General features: G+C 39.7%; 1 protein-coding gene across 3 annotated transcripts in view; it reads right to left on the reverse strand.

Annotated features, from left to right (window-relative positions):
* Window positions 1-1455: 1455 nt before the first annotated feature.
* LOC124133737 (arp2/3 complex-activating protein rickA-like) overlaps window positions 1456-19434 on the reverse strand; it is a 134412-nt gene continuing 116433 nt past the window's right edge. Inside the window, exons 3-8 of one of the 3 annotated variants that reach the window (XM_048387529.1) lie at window positions 8443-8513; window positions 6502-6572; window positions 4179-5408; window positions 3488-3592; window positions 3059-3138; window positions 1456-2327 (exon numbers count right to left, since the gene is read on the reverse strand). In XM_048387529.1, coding sequence (XP_048243486.1) covers window positions 2094-2327; window positions 3059-3138; window positions 3488-3592; window positions 4179-5408; window positions 6502-6572; window positions 8443-8513 — 1791 coding nt within the window. In that variant the 3' untranslated portion in view covers window positions 1456-2093. Of the gene's footprint in view, window positions 2328-3058; window positions 3139-3487; window positions 3593-3633; window positions 3754-4178; window positions 5409-6501; window positions 6573-8442; window positions 8514-19434 lie in introns of all 3 variants that reach the window. The other 2 variants (XM_048387528.1, XR_007218974.1) reach the window with 2 other exon arrangements.

A 19434-nucleotide genomic window follows, 5' to 3' on the forward strand; every position in this document is an offset into this window, starting at 1 on the left:
CATTTCTTGTTTCTTTCATATTTAGCCATCAACCATGGTATAGTTTATATAGTCCGGCAGTAGATATTCACCTCGTAAGAAAAGGAGACTTATAGGCGATTTTATTAAACAAGCAGAAACCTTAAGTATTTTACAAACGAAAGTGACATAAACATAGGAATAGGTCAACGTTGTTTATATGCCCCGTATATTTTCCAATCTGGAACCATCAAAACCAGTGTTAGTTCAACGTTTACAATCTGGCAAGGCTGCAAGCGTGTGTGCCGACCGAGTGAACTAGGTTTTCAGATTCGTATCAAGGTTTTTCTCCAATGTCTTTTAAATACTTTGACACATAAACCTTTTGGGTGTATGTCGCGTATGGTGGAGGTTTATAGTACAGAAAGCCTGGGACTCGGGTGACCTCCGATTGTTAGCCGCGACATGCATAGATGAGCTATGATATAGTTGGTTGGCTCAGAGTCAGTATCCTGTGAGTGGGGTATTCATGTTCAAACTGCAGCATGATATCTCAGTGCGCTAGCACTATAAAACCGGATTGTGGTAGAACAAACAACCACGCACACAGGCACATACACCAAACACACATCCCACACCCCACACCCCACACCCACCCACCCTCCACCCCCATGCACATACTTACGTGCATTCATGCAGCTATGAAAGTGCAATGATATACCGCACTGCCGTAATCTTATATGTCCTCACCCAATATAAAGACATTGAACAGAAAAGGGTCCAGTCCAGCAGTGTGGTGTTGAAAGATGCCGGCAATATGATTTCATTCTTGTGTAGGAGAATCATTTAGATTTTTAGCTATTTATTTTTACGGCTTGGAAAATTAATTTCATGAAAAGAAAATCCTCTTCCAAGTCCAAGTCTACCATGCACATGCTGTTCGTACAATAACAATTAAATTGACAAACGGGATCGCCTGGCTAAATCGGTTGCCAACTTCACGGGGTTGTCTGACGAACGGATTTGACTGACTAACGGTGTTGCCTGACTAAAGTCTAAAAACCATTTACGTGATACCATTCTGGGCCTTTCCAGCGCTGAGACGATAATAACTCCTATACATTAACATAGACTTATGGCAATCGTAGCGTTACGATCGCTTTGTGAAACGGGACCCTGATTCTAACTAGGACGTACAGTGACGGTACGTATTATATCTGGAGTGGTACGTATCCTACCTGGAGTGGTACGTATCACATCTGGGTAGGTACGTGTCCTATCTGGAGTGGTACGTATCATATCTGGAGTGGTACGTATCACATCACGATTGTGATTCCATCCTTTCACTACACACCCCTCGTGTCTCTTGGTTGTTTGCACCTTTCCTATAAACCTCCAACATAATCTGTTGGTACACCTAATCCTTTCCATCTCTTATCCATCCATTACCATCACTAGATACCTCTTTATATTGCTTTAACACAACATAAAACTCAATAAAAAATAATATGTTTATTTGACAACACTATAACAGTAAATTCATATAGTCTCTGTACCAAATACTGCAGATATCTTTTCTACAGAATGGCATTTCGGTCTATTTAACGGTATAAACATGTTATAAATCTATCATCTTCACCTGGGGATATTCCTGTTTTACAAGACAATACCAGCATGAAGTAAAATATGGAAGCCAACTTCCATGCATTGTCGTAATTAACGGACCCGTGAAGACCAGGGTTAGAATAGGTCCTCAGGAACGTAAAAGGCGACTATGCTTGTCGTAAAGGCGACTAACGGGATCGGGTGGTCAGGCTCTCTGACTTGGCTGATGAATGTGATCGATCCCAATTGCAGGGATCGATGTTCATGATGTCAATCACTAAATTGACTGGTCCAGACTCGATTATTTATAGACCGCCGTCATACAGCTGGAGTGTGGCGTTAAACAACAAACGAACCAACCAACGTAATTGGCGATCAAATGGATCGGGCACCATGATCGGTGTCTTGATTGCGTGTTACCGCTCCACGACGGCATAGGGTGTTTGTCTTCATCACAGACGAATTCATTTTAGCGTACAGGTCCAACTATATACAAACTAACATCTTATAGAAAATGGAAGACGTGTCCATCATGGTTCCATTGTCTCAAACTCGGTCAATGAGATCAATATATCCGCGTTTTCTCTCTTTATTTGTTCAAGTTCAGTGCGAAGAACTGAGTTTTCCTTCTCCAAGAATGCAGCTCTCATGGCTATCTGGTTCTCCTTGATGCGTCTGGCGTCCCGGGATCGTTTAGCTGCGACGTTGTTCTTCTTCCTCCGACACCAGTATCTGTCATCTTTGTTGTCGTCAGGGACAAAGATCTGGAATTATATAATGATGGACTAACGTGGACTTTATTATTTTATTATATATTACATGTACACCGAGTGAACATTAACCTCATTTTTGAATATATATATATATATATATCTATATATATCTATATATATATGAATGAATCACTGAAAACCAGTGTTCCAGAAAGGGCAAGCATGTCCTTGACTGCCGGTAGCATCCGCCGCTCACACAATTTGCATAAAAAGCTAAGTGTTTGTTGCTCGACACCTCACAGCAGTACTCGCGACGGCGGACTGTGTGTGTGTGTGTGTGTGTGTGTGTGTGTGTGTGTGTGTGTCTGTATCTGTCTGTGTCTGTCTGTGTCTGTGTGTGTTGGAGGGGTGGGGGTGCAATGTTAACGTCTCGGCATGAAATATATGTATTGTACATTGAGTGAGTGAGTTGGGTATCCCAGCAATATCACGACCAGGGATATCAGAGCGCGAAAACACGTTTCTTCGCAGAGAACTTGAACAATTAAAGTGAGAAAACGCGTACCTTGTGGAGAATCGAACCCGGGCCTTCAGCGTGACGACCGAACGCTTTAACCACTAGGCTATCCCACCGCCCCGTATTGTATTTTGCTGGTGGAGATGCACATTAAAAACAAGAATGATGCTGATGTGAAACTCAAACCTTAATCTTCGTTCTCTGGAGACTATAAGGCAACGAAGATACATTAGGCACTGGTTGTCAAAACGCTAAGTGGACATACCTTTCTTGATTTCTTAAACATCGGCTGAGGTTTCAACTCTTCTGAAAATGTTCGCTTTCGAGGATCGAAGTCTTTTAAGCCTGCAACAACAATATTAACATTAACGTCAACGCCAGAGAATAATCAGTCTCGATGATCCGCTGAAACAGCTTCCATTAGCCGTAAAAGGCAAAATAGCGGTGAAAAATATATGAATGATCGCTGAAAGTCAGCAATGACACCAGCTGTTCGCGAAAAGGGTAGGCATGTCCAGCCCTACCGGTAGCACTCGCCACTCTCATAATTTGCATATAAAAGTAAACGTTTGTTTAAAATTTGTTGACTGACGCCGCAGAGTAGTACTCACGCCCTAAACAAACCAGACAATCAAGTGATGGACCATACAGATATACCTTTAAAAACAGAAGACACACATTATATCTGTTTTACCTTCGATATTAACGAGAGTCAAATCATCTGAAGACACAGAACAGTCAACAGATTTAGGACTGGCTGCTGGACTTCCTACAGGACTGTAAGCTGCCGAGGAGGTCACTACAAAGTAGGAAAACATTGGTCAGAAAAACAATACACACCTGGTATGCTCACCAAAGCCAAATCAGGAGGTGAAAGGTCAAAGTCTACTTTAGGCTCGGGCCAGTCCGTGTACGACGACTCAGTAGCCTTGGATTCACCAAGCTTTCTTTCTGTTAGAGCTGAAAAGGATGCAATAACACATCTTAGTCTCCAGTTTTAAAGACTCCAAACAAAATTCTTGCATCCGAGTTTGACATGATGCATTCTGAAATCTGTTCATTTAGCGCTACGTAAGACCATGATCTTGCTGATTGCTCAATCATCGCAACAGGAAATATTTCTTTGAAAGTACGTTCTGAACGCGATCGGTAGCCTATTTCTTCTGATTTTACTAAACAAACGTTGCAAAACACCTCAAGTACTTTTTGAGGATGGCAAACAAGTCTTCAAAACGAAAACAATTCTTGAACTGTTCAATAGGGCATCCCTGGTGAAGAAGTTTGTACTCTAAATTTCTCACATGGACAACTGGTAACCTAAGAAAGCTTTGGTGGCATTACAAGGCCTTGCCCAACACACGGTGATGATATCCTGAACCACATACCTGATGTTGGTGGTGATGGCATCGTGTCATATTGCGAGACGGCGAGCTGTGACTGGTGAGATGGCAGTTGCCTGGGACACGTGGTTGGAGACAAGGAGGTGGCTTGCGTGCTGTCATTGGGAAACATATTTTGTGGTGATGGAGTGGTTTGTGGAATGTCATTGAGAAACATATTTTGTGGCGATGGAGTGGTTTGTGGAATGTCATTGGGAAACATATTTGGTGGCGATGGAGTGGTTTGTGGAATGTCATTGAGAAACATATTTTGTGGCGATGGAGTGGTTTGTGGAATGTCATTGGGAAACATATTTGGTGGCGATGGAGTGGTTTGTGGAATGTCATTTGGAAAAATATTTGGTGGCGATGGAGTGGTTTGTGGTATATAATTGGGAAACATATGTGGTGGCGATGGAGTGGTTTGTGGAATGTCATTGGGAAACATATTTGGTGGCGATGGAGTGGTTTGTGGAATGTCATTGGGAAACGTATTTGGTGGCAATGGAGTGGCTTGTGGAATGTCATTTGGAAACATATTTTGTGGCGATGGAGTGGTTTGTGGAATGTCATTGGGAAACATATTTTGTGGCCATGGAGTGGTTTGTGGAATGTCATTGGGAAACATATTTTGTGGCGATGGAGTGGTTTGTCGACTGTCATTGGGAAACATATTTTGTGGCGATGGAGTGGTTTGTCGACTGTCATTGGGAAACATATTTTGTGGCGATGGAGTGGTTTGTGGAACGTCATTGGGAAACGTATTTTGTGGCGATGGAGTGACTTGTGGAATGTCATTGGGAAACATATTTTGTGGTGATGGAGTGGTTTGCGGACTGTCATTGGGAAACGTGTCTGGAGCTGAACTAATGGCTTGTTGGCTGTTACTGGGAAACGTGTCTGGAGCTGAACTAATGGCTTGTTGGCTGTTACTGGGTAACGTGTCTGGAGCTGAGTTGATGGCTTGTTGGCTGTTCCTGGCTAACGTGTCTTGTGGCATGTCACAGGCCTGGAGGTTGTGACCACTACTGATCATCTGTCTGTTTGGAGACTGAAACTTGTTCAGATTGGCAGCGTTCGTATTGTCTGGATTGTTTGGGATGCCATTCTCTTTCAAGAATTCTTCCAGATCCATGTATTCCAAGCTGATGTCAGTATTGTCGTACGTCTCGTCCCACAAGTCGGGTCCAAAAAAGGCTGACACCTTTTTTCCTGTTTTCTGGTCCTTGTCATATTCTGAAACAGTAACATGATTAGGTGTAATGACGGACTAAGAACGGCAAAGCAGGTGAAACACGATGCAACTGTTTTGTATGGAATACTGTTAGGGGCATTCTCGCATTCTGAATGTGGATGTTATGTCCACAATAAATTAAGTATTACAGTTTGATTGAATTTTTAAGGATATGGGAGGTGGGAGGCATTTAATTTGTTCCTGATCGAACTTTTTATGGCATCTAACGAACTATTTAAGGCATCTGTCGAACTATTTAAGACATCTGTGAAGAGTTACTGTCGAAGGATGCAATTCACGTGCATCATGCGTTTTTAGTTGGGCCATTTTGTGATGCGGGATGTTTCGTAGTCAGTGGGAGGGGAAATCAGTTAATTATTTTTTATGGCCTAAAGTAGTGAATATTGAGTCGTGTAAATTATCGGGCCTGCTCGTTTTAGCCGAACGCTCAAAATTGGTCTGTGTAAATTTTGTTTTAATGCATGTGCTAGCCGAAAAACCTCATGGTGAAGCTCGTTGGCCTGTGATAGTTTCTCTTTTTCCAGCTTCCGGACGCTTTATGTTTCAGTATCATTGGTCATTCATATACACACATTTGTTTTGGTTAGATTATAGAAGGAGAATGTGGAGAAGGTTTTGATTTAAAGGACACTAGAAACCCAAACAACTTGAGAGAACTTGCATGCATTACATAAGATTGTGTGTTAAAATTACACAGCACTTTCAAGCTGAAGACGTTGCCACTGGTGGCCGCGTCATACCAAAAGACGTTAATTAATCATCGCGATATTTCGTGATTCTTCCCAATGACATTCAACAAGCCACTCCATCGCCACAAAATACGTTTCCCAATGACATTCCACAAACCACTCCATCGCCACAAAATATGTTTCCCAATGACATTCCACAAACCACTCCATCGCCACAAAATATGTTTCTCAATGACATTCCACAAACCACTCCATCGCCACCAAATATGTTTCCCAATGACATTCCACAAACCACTCCATCGCCACAAAATATGTTTCTCAATGACATTCCACAAACCACTCAATCACCACAAAATATGCTTCCCAATGACAGCACGCAAGCCACCTCCTTGTCTCCTTGTTCTTCTTCCTCCGACACCAGTATCTGTCATCTTTGTTGTCGTCAGGGACAAAGATCTGAAATTATATAAAATATACCATTGAATCTCTGAAACCCCTAATCAGGGTACATGGCACTTCTGCCATGTCAGCAAATTCAATTACTACTTGTTGTTGTGAATATATAGAAGATGATGGACTAACGTGGACTTTATTATTTTATTATATATTACATGTACACCGAGTGAACATTAACCTCATTTTTGAATATATACATATATATATATATATATATATATATATATGAATTGATCACTGAAAACCAGTGTTCCAGAAAGGGCAAGCATGTCCTTGACTGCCGGTAGCATCCGCCGCTCACACAATTTGCATAAAAAGCTAAGTGTTTGTTGCTTGACACCTCACAGCAGTACTCGCGTCATACCAAAAGACGTTAATTAATCATCGCTATATTTCGTGATTCTTTTCAAGTGTCGAGGTCATAATTTTGCTGAATGCTACATGGAAAATGAAGTGCAAGAACAAAGCATGACATCGGGGCTAATAAAGCGCGCAGTCGCACTGAATTTATGATATTACGTCTGCGCACCAATAACGTCTAAAAAGCGAGATTTCCGAGAACCAAAGAACTGTTGCGAGAAAATGAAATGTCGCATTCTCGCGTTTTTGTGGCCTGATTTGGCAAGTCGAGATTGCGAGATTACGCGATTTCATATCATGTCCAAATGTCACATTCTCGCGTTGTCGACTTTTGACAAAAAATGTTATGTACAAAATACACGAGAATGCGAGATCGAGAGATTTTGGTCAAATCTCGCATTCTCGCGTTCTCGCGTTCTCGCAATCTCGCATTCTGGTACTTTGGGCATTTTAGCTCGTTTCCAAAGGTCGAGATTTGCGCTAATATCCATTACAGTATTCCATAGTTTTGTGATATCAAATTATTAAATGGCATGTATACTATGGTTTACCCACCTGAACAAGAAATAAAAGAGACTAGTGAATCTGCCTCTCCTGTTTCATATGTAGCTGCCATAAAATTTCCTAGTCCCGTGATTGGATTCGAACCACGGACCTTCTGATCAGAGGTCGGACGCCTTGTCCACATGACCAAAGAGGTTAACCCCGTCAGCAAGCTGTTTCCCAATGACATTCCACAAGCCACTCCATCGCCACAAAATACGTTTCCCAATGACATTTCACAAACCACTCCATCGCCACAAAATATGTTTCCCAATGACAGTCGACAAACCACTCCATCGCCACAAAATATGTTTCCCAATGACAGTCGACAAACCACTCCATCGCCACAAAATATGTTTCCAAATGGCATTCCACAAACCACTCCATGGCCACAAAATATGTTTCCCAATGACATTCCACAAGCCACTCCATCGCCACAAAATACGTTTCCAAATGACATTCCACAAGCCACTCCATCGCAACAAAATACGTTTCCCAATGACATTCCACAAACCACTCCATCGCCACAAAATATGTTTCCCAATGACATTCCACAAGCCACTCCATCGCCACAAAATATGTTTCTCAATGACATTCCACAAACCACTCCATCGCCACCAAATATGTTTCCCAATGACATTCCACAAACCACTCCATCGCCACCACATATGTTTCCCAATTATATTCCACAAACCACTCCATCGCCACAAAATATGTTTCCCAATGACATTCCACAAACCACTCCATCGCCACCAAATATGTTTCCCAATGACATTCCACAAACCACTCCATCGCCACAAAATATGTTTCTCAATGACATTCCACAAACCACTCCATCGCCACCAAATATGTTTCCCAATGACATTCCACAAACCACTCCATCGCCACAAAATATGTTTCTCAATGACATTCCACAAACCACTCAATCACCACAAAATATGTTTCCCAATGACAGCACGCAAGCCACCTCCTTGTCTCCTTGTTCTTCTTCCTCCGACACCAGTATCTGTCATCTTTGTTGTCGTCAGGGACAAAGATCTGGAATTATATAAAATATACCATTGAATCTCTGAAACCCCTAATCAGGGTACATGGCACTACTGCCATGTCAACAAATTCAATTACTACTTGTTGTTGTGAATATATAGAAGATGATGGACTAACGTGGACTTTATTATTTTGTTATATATTACATGTACACCGAGTGAACATTAACCTCATTTTTGAATATATATATAAATTTTGCTGAATGCTACATTGAAAATGAAGTGCAAGTACAAAGCATGACATCGGGACTAATAAAGCGTGCAGTCGCACTGAATTTATGATATTACGTCTGCGCACGGATAACGTCTAAAAAGCGAGATTTCCGAGAACCCAAGAACCGTTGCGAGAAAATGAAATGTCGCATTCTCGCGTTTTTGTGGCCTGATTTGGCAAGTCGAGATTGCGAGATTACGCGATTTCATATCATGTCCAAATGTCACATTCTCGCGTTGTCGACTTTTGACAAAAAATGTTATGTACAAAATACACAAGAATGCGAGATCGAGAGATTTTGGTCAAATCTCGCGTTCTCGCGTTCTCGCGTTATCGCCTTCTCGCGTTATCGTGTTCTCGCGATCTCGCATTCTGGTACTTTGGGCATTTTAGCTCGTTTCCAAAGGTCGAGATTTGCACTAATATCCATATCAGTATTCCATAGTTTTGTGATATCAAATTATTAAATGGCATGTATACTATGGTTTACCTACCTGAACAAGAAATAAAAGAGACTAGTGAATCTGCCTCTCCTGTTACATATGTAGCGGCCATAAAATTTCCGAGTTCCGTGATTGGATTCGAACCACGGACCTTCTGATCAGAGGTCGGACGCCTTGTCCACATGACCAAAGAGGTTAACCCTGTCAGCAAGCTGTTTCCCAATGACATTCCACAAGCCACTCCATCGCCACAAAATACGTTTCCCAATGACATTCCACAAACCACTCCATCGCCACAAAATATGTTTCCCAATGACAGTCGACAAACCACTCCATCGCCACAAAATATGTTTCCCAATGACAGTCTACAAACCACTCCATCGCCACAAAATATGTTTCCAAATGGCATTCCACAAACCACTCCATGGCCACAAAATATGTTTCCCAATGACATTCCACAAGCCACTCCATCGCCACAAAATACGTTTCCAAATGACATTCCACAAACCACTCCATCGCCACAAAATATTTTTCCCAATGACATTCCACAAGCCACTCCATCGCAACAAAATACGTTTCCCAATGACATTCCACAAACCACTCCATCGCCACCAAATATGTTTCCCAATGACATTCCACAAGCCACTCCATCGCCACCAAATATGTTTCTCAATGACATTCCACAAACCACTCCATCGCCACCAAATATGTAAGGTAAGGATGTCATCTGTGGGATGACTCCACGCCCTGCTACATACTCCCGCGTCAACAGAAGGCACGTCCCAGGCCGCATAGTAGGGTACTGAGGCTTATTTTGCTCAAATTTAATATGAACGTGCTCAGCCCCACGTTGGGCGCCAATGTAGCGGCCATAAAATTTCCGAGTCCCCTGATGGGATTCAAACCACGGACCTTCTGATCAGAAGTCGGACGCCTTGTCCACATGACCAAAGAGGTTAACCCCGTCAGCAAGCTGACAAGGTAAGGATGTCATCTGTGGGATGACTCCACGCCCTGCTACATTAAGATCTATGCATCGTCAGCGTGACGAAAACCTTCCCACAAGGACTTATGTTGTTGGTTCCTTTCGACCCGTCTTTCTCAGCCATGCTTACAGCGTATTATTTAAGTGGAGCTACTCAGGTGGTATTTGAATTTACACGAAATAATTTGTCGCGTTCTGTGTTCTGCAAATTTTTACATTATTATTTTATTTTATTTTTTTATATTATACATATATAATACACCGCACGACATTTATCCAGACATTTCTGCTCAAATGCGATCTAATAACAATACACGACTGTAAAAACCGTATACACGTTAGAAAGGGTCGAAACCGTCGAGCGTACAGAATAGGCAAATAATCTACCCAAAACCAACCCCATTACAAAATTATCTGCTGAATACATCGCGGGTTTTGTCTCCCCCTACGCATGTTTGTACACACTTCGTCGAACATGAATGAGGATATACACAACACCGTTTCAAAACGCCATCCACACGAGATTACTTTCTTATTTTTTAAGCACATTGTGTCGCTGATCTTAAATGTTCCATTCATATAACTTTCACCACTATTTTCCTTTTACGCCCATTTGAATTTGTTTTGGCAGATAATCGACATTGTTTATTCTCTGCGTTGGCTATTTATATCTTCTTTTTAACTTGCTTTACGGATTTTGTGTGCTGAAATATCCGTTCACGAAGTCTCTAGATATGTACAGAAACTGATGAAGAAAAAGATCATCTGGCCCTGACTTTGTTGATAATAAACATGTGATGTTTGGCGGTGAGCTGCTAGTGCGGAAGTTGGCACCACTATTTAATGCAATTCTAAGACTTCAGTACACACCTGAAGCCTAAAGATAATTATAGCTATTTATGAGGGTAACAAAGATAAATCAAACCCTGTCAATTATAGAGGTATTACTTTAACATCTTGCCTTAGTAAGCTTTTTGAGAACATTAGAAACGTGGACATCCCGAAATGCCTGTAATTTTCCCGATATGTTGCAGTTTGAGCACGTTGCTGTCGCTATTTACCCTCATGGAATGTGTACACAGCATTTCTAGATAACGAGAAAGCTTTTGATCGAATATGGCACTCGGGTCTCTTTGTAAAACTTTATCATCTTTGGTATGAGGTAACATGTGGTCTCTGTTACACCACTGTTATACTTTCATGTTTGCGTGTGTTTAGTATAAGGGCGAACAATCTGATGCATTTGCTGTTAGACAAGGTATAGGTCTGGGTAGAGTTATCTCAGCTTGACTTCTTCTTGTGTACATAAATGACCTCATAACTGAGCTTCGGCAGTTAGATGCAGGAATATGCATATATAATGCTAGTTTACCATGCGTGCTACTTGCTGATGATACAACTCAGTTTCAGCCCTAAAGGTCTGTAAACAGCTTTAGATACAGTTGTTAATTACGCATCCAAACTTATAATGCATCGAAAAGTAAAATTGTTATGTTTCATTAAAAGAAGCAATTATTGTGTACGTATGCTTATCACTTTGGGGATTATGACATACCTGTGTTTGATAATGTAAAATATGCGGGTGTTGTTCTACAAAGTAATCGTCCTTTCAAATTATATATTGAAGAGAGCTGCACAAAAGTAAGGCGCAGTATTAACTCTCTCCTCTCTGTTGGTCTGAAAAGTAGTGATTTACATCAGTATGCAAATATTCAGATATGGAAAAGAATTATTTTAACAGCAAGTTTTTATAGATGTGGATTACTTTTCCATGGTAAAGATCCTGAATTAGCTGAAAGCACCCAACGTTACTTTTCCAGGATTATACATGGTTTTGACAAACGTTCTCCTATTCATGCCACTATTGCGAATCTAAGAACTTTGGAGCATGGTTGGCTATGTAGCTAAATGTAGACTACAGCTGTTGGGGCGTCTTTGCAACAACTCATGTGTCTCAATTTGTAAAACTACTGCGCATCTACGTCACTCTATTATTTTCTTAACAATAATTTATGTGGAGTTTATGTGGAGTGTTGCTTTCAACAGCTAAGAAATATAATCTACTTCATCATGTATTTCTCTACGTTTGCACAGGGGAATTCCCTGCGAAGAATACGCGCAATAGATTGTATTACATGAAATTACCCACGAGGAAGATGTATGGCAATATAAATTATCATGTGGACCTGACCTGTTTCGATATTCTAAAATTCGCTCAACGCTTACTCTTCATTTGTTATTCAGCATTCTAGTGTTACATCCAGAATTGAGAGAAGAAATACAGTATGTAATTAGGACTGGATCCAGAAGCAAAATATCTAAGGAATGTACAAAATGTAATACTTTTGTTCATGATTATTATCACTATGTCATCTTAAACTGTTAAGGTATACTTTCAGAGAGAGAGGTGTATTCTTTTCCACTCTAATTGATAATCGTGATGTTGAAATGTATGTTAAATTAGAGATGATGGAAGACCATGATATGTTAGCATTCTTTCTTGGTGCACATAACAATGACATTGATGAATTAACGTGGCATTTCACTATTATAGGATTCTCAAAGTATTTATATCAAATTAAAATATCTGACCAATATTTCGCACTGTTTACAGACTATACATATGAGGGACATTTGATTATTTTGTTATTTAATTATTTCATTACATAATTCTGATGTTTTGAGAATCTTCGGATTTGTTCAGAGGAAACCAAGACATTCATTCATTCATTCATTCATTCATTCATTCATTCATTCATTCATTTAAAAGATCTGATCCCACTGTTTATAAATATAAAGGCGGTGTTTATCACACTATTTAATTAATGCATTTACAACAAAATTAAATTAGTTATTTAATAATGTATGCTAACACATTTATAGCGTCCAGATAAGGCCCAAAGGAAGCGAAAATTGTGCCGATCTTTGGCTGTTGTAAAATTTCACAATATCCACTTTTTTTATTTTCATAGTTTACGTAACCGGAAAATTCTGATTAAAATTTAAAATATACAGATATTTCCCAATAACAGTGGATTTTCGCTCAGTGACATACTTCCGTTTTCGAAACTGTATGAATAAAACGTGTGAAGATTCCTTCGGTGTTAATTTAGTATCGTTAGAAAGCTGTAAACATAAAACAGTAACCTCGCCAGGAGTATTTTTGAAGTAGTAACAAACGAATTTATCAGATAGAAATTGGTTTCTAATGATGCTATTTTGCCGTAATCTGCTATAAGTATCGTTATGATCAAATTCAAGTACAGCAATGGATACCGTCCCAGTGATTGATAAATTTCATATTTAAACGAAAGGTTTTGGTTAAATCGTGTTATTCTGAGCGTTTTAAACAGGAAAACGCGACCTATATTAACATTATGGCATTTCGTGGACGTGTCGTCCTGTGACGGCATGTGACAAAGATTTCTCTTATATTCATTTGGGCATTTAACATCGTGTCAGAGACTAACATTCGAGGCGGCCAAAGCCATGAAGTCATTTGACTTACATTTCACGATCGCACGAAAAGTAGGAAATGGTGACACAGATGTACGTTTGACAACTTTTGGAAATATTTTGTTTGTTTTTATTTATTGCTTGATTTAATTTATTTATAGATTCGTTTGAAACGTCTATATTTTGCTCTTTGGTATATTCGACATGAACCGGTTATCGAAGCATTATGACTGAATTATGGGTTTTTTTACATACCATGTTGGGAAATAGTTAATGATTTTAAATATATCGATAAAGCATGATAAATTGAAATGAAGAACATATTTTCAGACAATGTGAAAAGAGATAGTTTTAATAAATGAATGATATGACTGATAGGTTTATAAACTTAAATACTATTTTGACGTGACTACGGCGTGGCCGGTTTACCTGACCCGCAATGTAAACCTGTCAAATCCAGCAGAAATACTGTTGTGAATCTATCTATTTCAGGAAAAGCTTTATTTTGACTCTCATGTTTAATTTTTGTCGACCTCTCCAGAAAATATTTTATGGTGCAATACGCTATCAGCTTATCGATAAAAAGAGAAAATTCTGAATTTTATCTTTTTTTCAATTTCAACATAATTTAGGATCGGTGGATCCGTAAAGCAAGTAAAAAAAGTTTGACCTCACATTAAAATTTGAAATGTATAAAGTGAACAAAACTTTGCAAACCATTTCCTTAAAAGACATGGTATATATTACATTTATGACGCTGCAATCATTATTTGATCAAACATAATATTAATTCAGATGCGCACTTACTGATTTGAGTTGTAACCGATAAATGTTACGCAAGAACATGGGCAAAAATATATATATATATATATATATATATATATATATATATATATATATATATATATATATATATATATATACATATATATATACACACACAAGTATGATCCAATTGCAGAAGAGAGTGCTCAATACAAAGTAGAGCATAAATACAGATTTGGATACACTTTCCTTATATCATTTTGCAACTCTGAGTTTCACGCACCCATGGCATTGCGTACGATCATCAGGCATAATGAAACATGGTTTTTAGTTTGACCCTTTCTTTTTTGCTCGGCTCGCCATTCTATGCATGGAAGAGAAGCTCGAGATTCTCATGCTAACAGCTAACAAGCTTAACAAAAGAAGCGAGCTCATTTCCACCTGTCGCCATAGTAAACCCCCAAGCCGAGCAAAAAAGAAAGGGTCAAACTAAAAACCATGTTTCATTATGCCTGATGATCGTACGCAATACCATGCGTGCGTGAAACTCAGAGTTGCAAAATGATATAAGGAAAGTGTATCCAAATCTGTATATATCAGAGAATAATCAGTTTCGATTATCTGTCGAAAGACATTCCACTGGGCACAAGCAACAATACAGCGTTGACACTCATATTAATGAAGCAGCGAAAAACAGCGAACGACACCAGAAGCTTCTGAAGGGGGCACGCAATCCCAGCTCGACCGGTAGCACTCTCTTATTCACTCACTCATTGGCCTGAATCAGGAAGTGAGGGTGGCAGAAATGAACGCCACAACATATGTTATCGAGGTAAACCTAATAAGGGCTAGTATTAAATGACAGGACTGCTGATGCTGAAGCCAGTACAGACTTATTGGAATCCTTTGTAACTCATTGATGTTTTTAATTTCACTTTTAAGTGGGCCATGATCTCATTTGGGAATTAATTTGATTCACAGGAACTTGTTGTTGGTCAGTAATAAATTGTCAATATTTCGGTAAGTAAGGGATATTAATCCAATTCAAATGGCATGTACATGTGTAGAAATGTGGTATCCATCAATCAACGACCAGAAATGTGCTTGTCAATAAGTGAACCATTAAAAAGTCGACCTGGGTATAGAATGCAGACAAACCAGTAAGATGGCGAGTGACGCTCCTTTTCTCTACTTACATATAGGGGGTGTATATTTTTACTGACCTGAGATTTGATTGCCACCAACTAACTCACAAGTCGGCTGCGAGTAAATTAACTCAACACTCGAATAGCTTCGGCTTCGGCTGGGTTATAGAGCAGGAAATAAACACAACGGATCTGTCACTAAAATAAATCAGTTGAACAATAAAATAGACGAAAAACGTCTGAATAGCAAAATAGCGATACCTGGGCGTGAAGACACAGTATTTCGCAAAGAGTTGGGTTTTTTTTATCATGACACGCGGACCTCGGAGAAAGCAACCTCTCTGGGTAAGGAGGGGATTGATATAGAATGGCGAGCGAAACAAAGCGTGTTTTCATTGTGAAAAACCCAAATAGCAAACTAAGTACTAAACCAAAACGGAAGATGTAAGTACCAAATAAAGCGCTAAACATAAGCAGTCCAACAGTTCCACTAAAGATTTACCCCAAAAATGACCATAAAAACACGAATAATATCGACCAGTTCTAGATAATCGTGCTACTGTGTGAAAATCAAAGATACTAAAACATTTTCATACATGGATAAGGTAACAAACATACATAAGATAACATATATCAAATCAATACTTGATAAAAGTATGCGATTAAAATAAAATGCGCTAGATAATATAATTTTCGGGTCACCAATTACAATGGATGTAAAGCAACTGGACAACGACGACCGCTGGAGTTTGCCGAACGGTGACGACGCCGGAGAGGGAAGCGGTATGGTCATTAGACTGGTTTTACGACCCGGTGACAGTCGTATACATTTTACGCTGTATTTAGCAATACTCCAGATCTCTCGCGGCACTGTTATAAGGCATCTTCCCGAGGCAAGAGCGCCCACTAGCCTTTTAATCAAAGTCTTGGCACATCAAGCACATTTTCATGTGTTAAATATGATTGGACTATCGCAAATATCAATAGTCCAATCAGAGAACGTTTCACAAAACAACATCCACATGTTCGCACGTAAGTGATTTACCGCTGCCTGTCTTTGTTGACACGAATGTGTCTTTTTTTCACCCCAGCGATTGCCTATGATTATCTGTCTGTCACGGATGAAATCGCGAATGTTTTCGTTATCTGACCGACTAGTTCGTCACAGTCGCCATCGCTGTGAAGCCATACGAGATAAGAACAGCGATCTGATTGGATATCGCGTTTTCATTACAAGGGGGACAAGTCATGAACAACGCGTGGTGGCGCCAGGGTCGAGCCTGGTCGAGGGTAGAAACTAGGCCTTGATCTAGGCTGTTGGACACGCTTGCCACGGGAAGTTGGCTATAAGGTTTCTCGACGGCATTTCGGCTGAGTACTTAATCTGCTAAGCTACCTACCCTACTACCTTAGTTTGTGAAATCGCCAGAGGAAGATGTCTGGTATGTAACTCCATGAAGTTACGTATTGTGTTTATTGAACTTGTTGATACCTTTTTAGTGTTATACTTCTATGACAGTTATATAAAGTCTCATGATAACAGAAATGCTAACCTTTCATTGGGTCACTCTGTTGAAAGCAGAGTACGTTGTGGGATTCCGACCATATCATAAGCATGTGTATATGAATCACTATCACTAAGTTTTCCTGTCCCTTAGTTATTGGTTTAAAATGTGTCATTAGACTATAAGATTCCACAGGGAACTATCAGGATGCTAACTTATGCAAGCCGAGATTATTGATTATATGATATTTGATACTGATTCATAGAAAAAGGTATTTATTTATTTATTTATTCGTTCGTTTGTTCGTTCGTTCATTTATTCATATATTTATTTATTTTCATTCACTCATCATCATTATGATTATGTACAGATCAAAATACAAAATGCAGCAAAGAGGGTTTGGGTGATCCTGGCACAGTCAGGCTGGTTAGGCTCATAATCAGCTCAGGGCCCTTGCCCCCTCTACACGCAGCCCAGACAGCGAATGGGACTTCTCCCAGGAAGCACTGCCTTGTCGAACCCACCCGGAACGGAGAATATGTCGAGTCCCCAACACTGCAGCCTTCTGCATTACTCAGATTGTCAGAACAGCTGTATTACTGGGAGCAAACCTTGGCACGCTCCCAATGTCAATGAAAAGATTGGAAGGTACACTGAGAACAATTCGGAGTCGGCCAGCTTGGTACTTGGGATGCAAGCTTGACATTTCGAAAGCGAGGTCCTCATATTTGCCATGTTTTTCCTCAATCTTACCAATCACATAAGTGTGAAAAGGGACAGAAAATTCAATGACATAAATGATTTCATTGGATTTATCAAAAAGGACAAAATCAGGTTTGTTGGCCTGGATACGTCTGAGGCTGTAAATGGGCCTATTCCAAAGAATTTTGTATTTATCATTTTTCCATGACGCCCTCAACATATTCTGGGTCGTACAAACCACAAGCATGGCGAAGACGGTAATAAAATTATCGAGCCACCCCATTTTATATTTACATTTTGATGCAAAATCACACATTGACGGTTTCGAGTGGGAAGTGACTTGTCCTGAGGAGCAAACAGAAATCCTTCTGTTTCACTTTTCAGGCCAGCCGACTTCATCCAAGCGAAGGATTCTGCAGGGTTGCTGGGCTTCTCAATACACTGCACATATACTCGATGGAGTGGTCGTTCAGATAGCCTCTCCTTAAAAAGTTGAGTCTGGGTCGATTTGAAATGGCACTTCGCTTGGATGACACTCATTTCTGTACCGTGTCAGGCAGTACATTATTATTATTATTATTATTATTATTATTATTATTATTATTATCATTATTATTAATCTTTAGGATGAAACTTATTTTCCCACTGAGCAGAGTTCCAAGGTTCATGTTTCGACGCGGTCTTGGGCTAGCTTAGATGTAAACTTGTACACCATCCTTTCACAAGGGGATCTGCCCTTCTTTATTGACGCGGTCTCATTTAGCCTGCAGGAAAAATCAACTTATGGTTATGGTTGTGGTGGTTAAATGTTCGGATGAAAACCGCTGATAAATAGCCTTTATTCCTTTATTCCTCAATTTCTGCACATGTGTAAATGCTGACATTGTCATAACGACTTCAAACGGTGACAGTGTCTGACATCAAATGCTTGCTCACGAGAATAACATTGAGTGCGGATATATTAATTTTTTAATGATAATTCAAAAGGTAGTGCATTTATTGGGGCTATAATGTCACACCTGCATAAATTCAGGACAATACCACCACATACAGTGTACTCAGATGCATTGGACAATGTCGATGTGTATCTAAGCCATTATCTGAAGCTGTTGTAAGGCAAGGTAATGTGTTGTGTCCCGAACATTCACAAGCACCTCGTGGTTAAATCATGTTTTGCAATATTCAAGGCCATGTTAATGCTTTCAAAACGTTTCACGCTTGACATTTGGTGGGCATTTCCAAATTTGACGCATCAGCGATAAAAATTATATCTGACGCAGTTCCCTATTTTGACTTCTACGATATGATCCCGTGTTTCATAGTCGGAATCGTGCAATCGACTCTGTTTTTAGCAGAGATTTCTTATGAATAAGGAAGAGGACTTGTCACTTTTATTTTAAGCAATAAATTTAACAATGTGTTTGAAAGAAACCGTATTAAAGTAGTGACGGGTTTTTTCATAGGAAAAAGGGAAAATTTGATAATCAGTCTTGTGCAGTGATGCCAACAAATCATGTACTTTTCCAAGTACATGCAAGTATTTAAAAAACGATTGGTCACATGGATGTTTTCACAATACGCAAATTGTCTTTAAAATTCAGTTTGAAAATAGTAAAACATATTTGTTGAACAATGTATCTAAGTTTTCAATAATAAATCAAACAGAGTCCTCTTGGTAAATACAATTTATGCACTGTT

This window comes from Haliotis rufescens, unplaced genomic scaffold, assembly GCF_023055435.1.
Source record: "Haliotis rufescens isolate VD_foot unplaced genomic scaffold, xgHalRufe1.0.p SCAF_7, whole genome shotgun sequence".
Classification (NCBI taxonomy): Eukaryota; Metazoa; Mollusca; class Gastropoda; order Lepetellida; family Haliotidae; genus Haliotis; species Haliotis rufescens.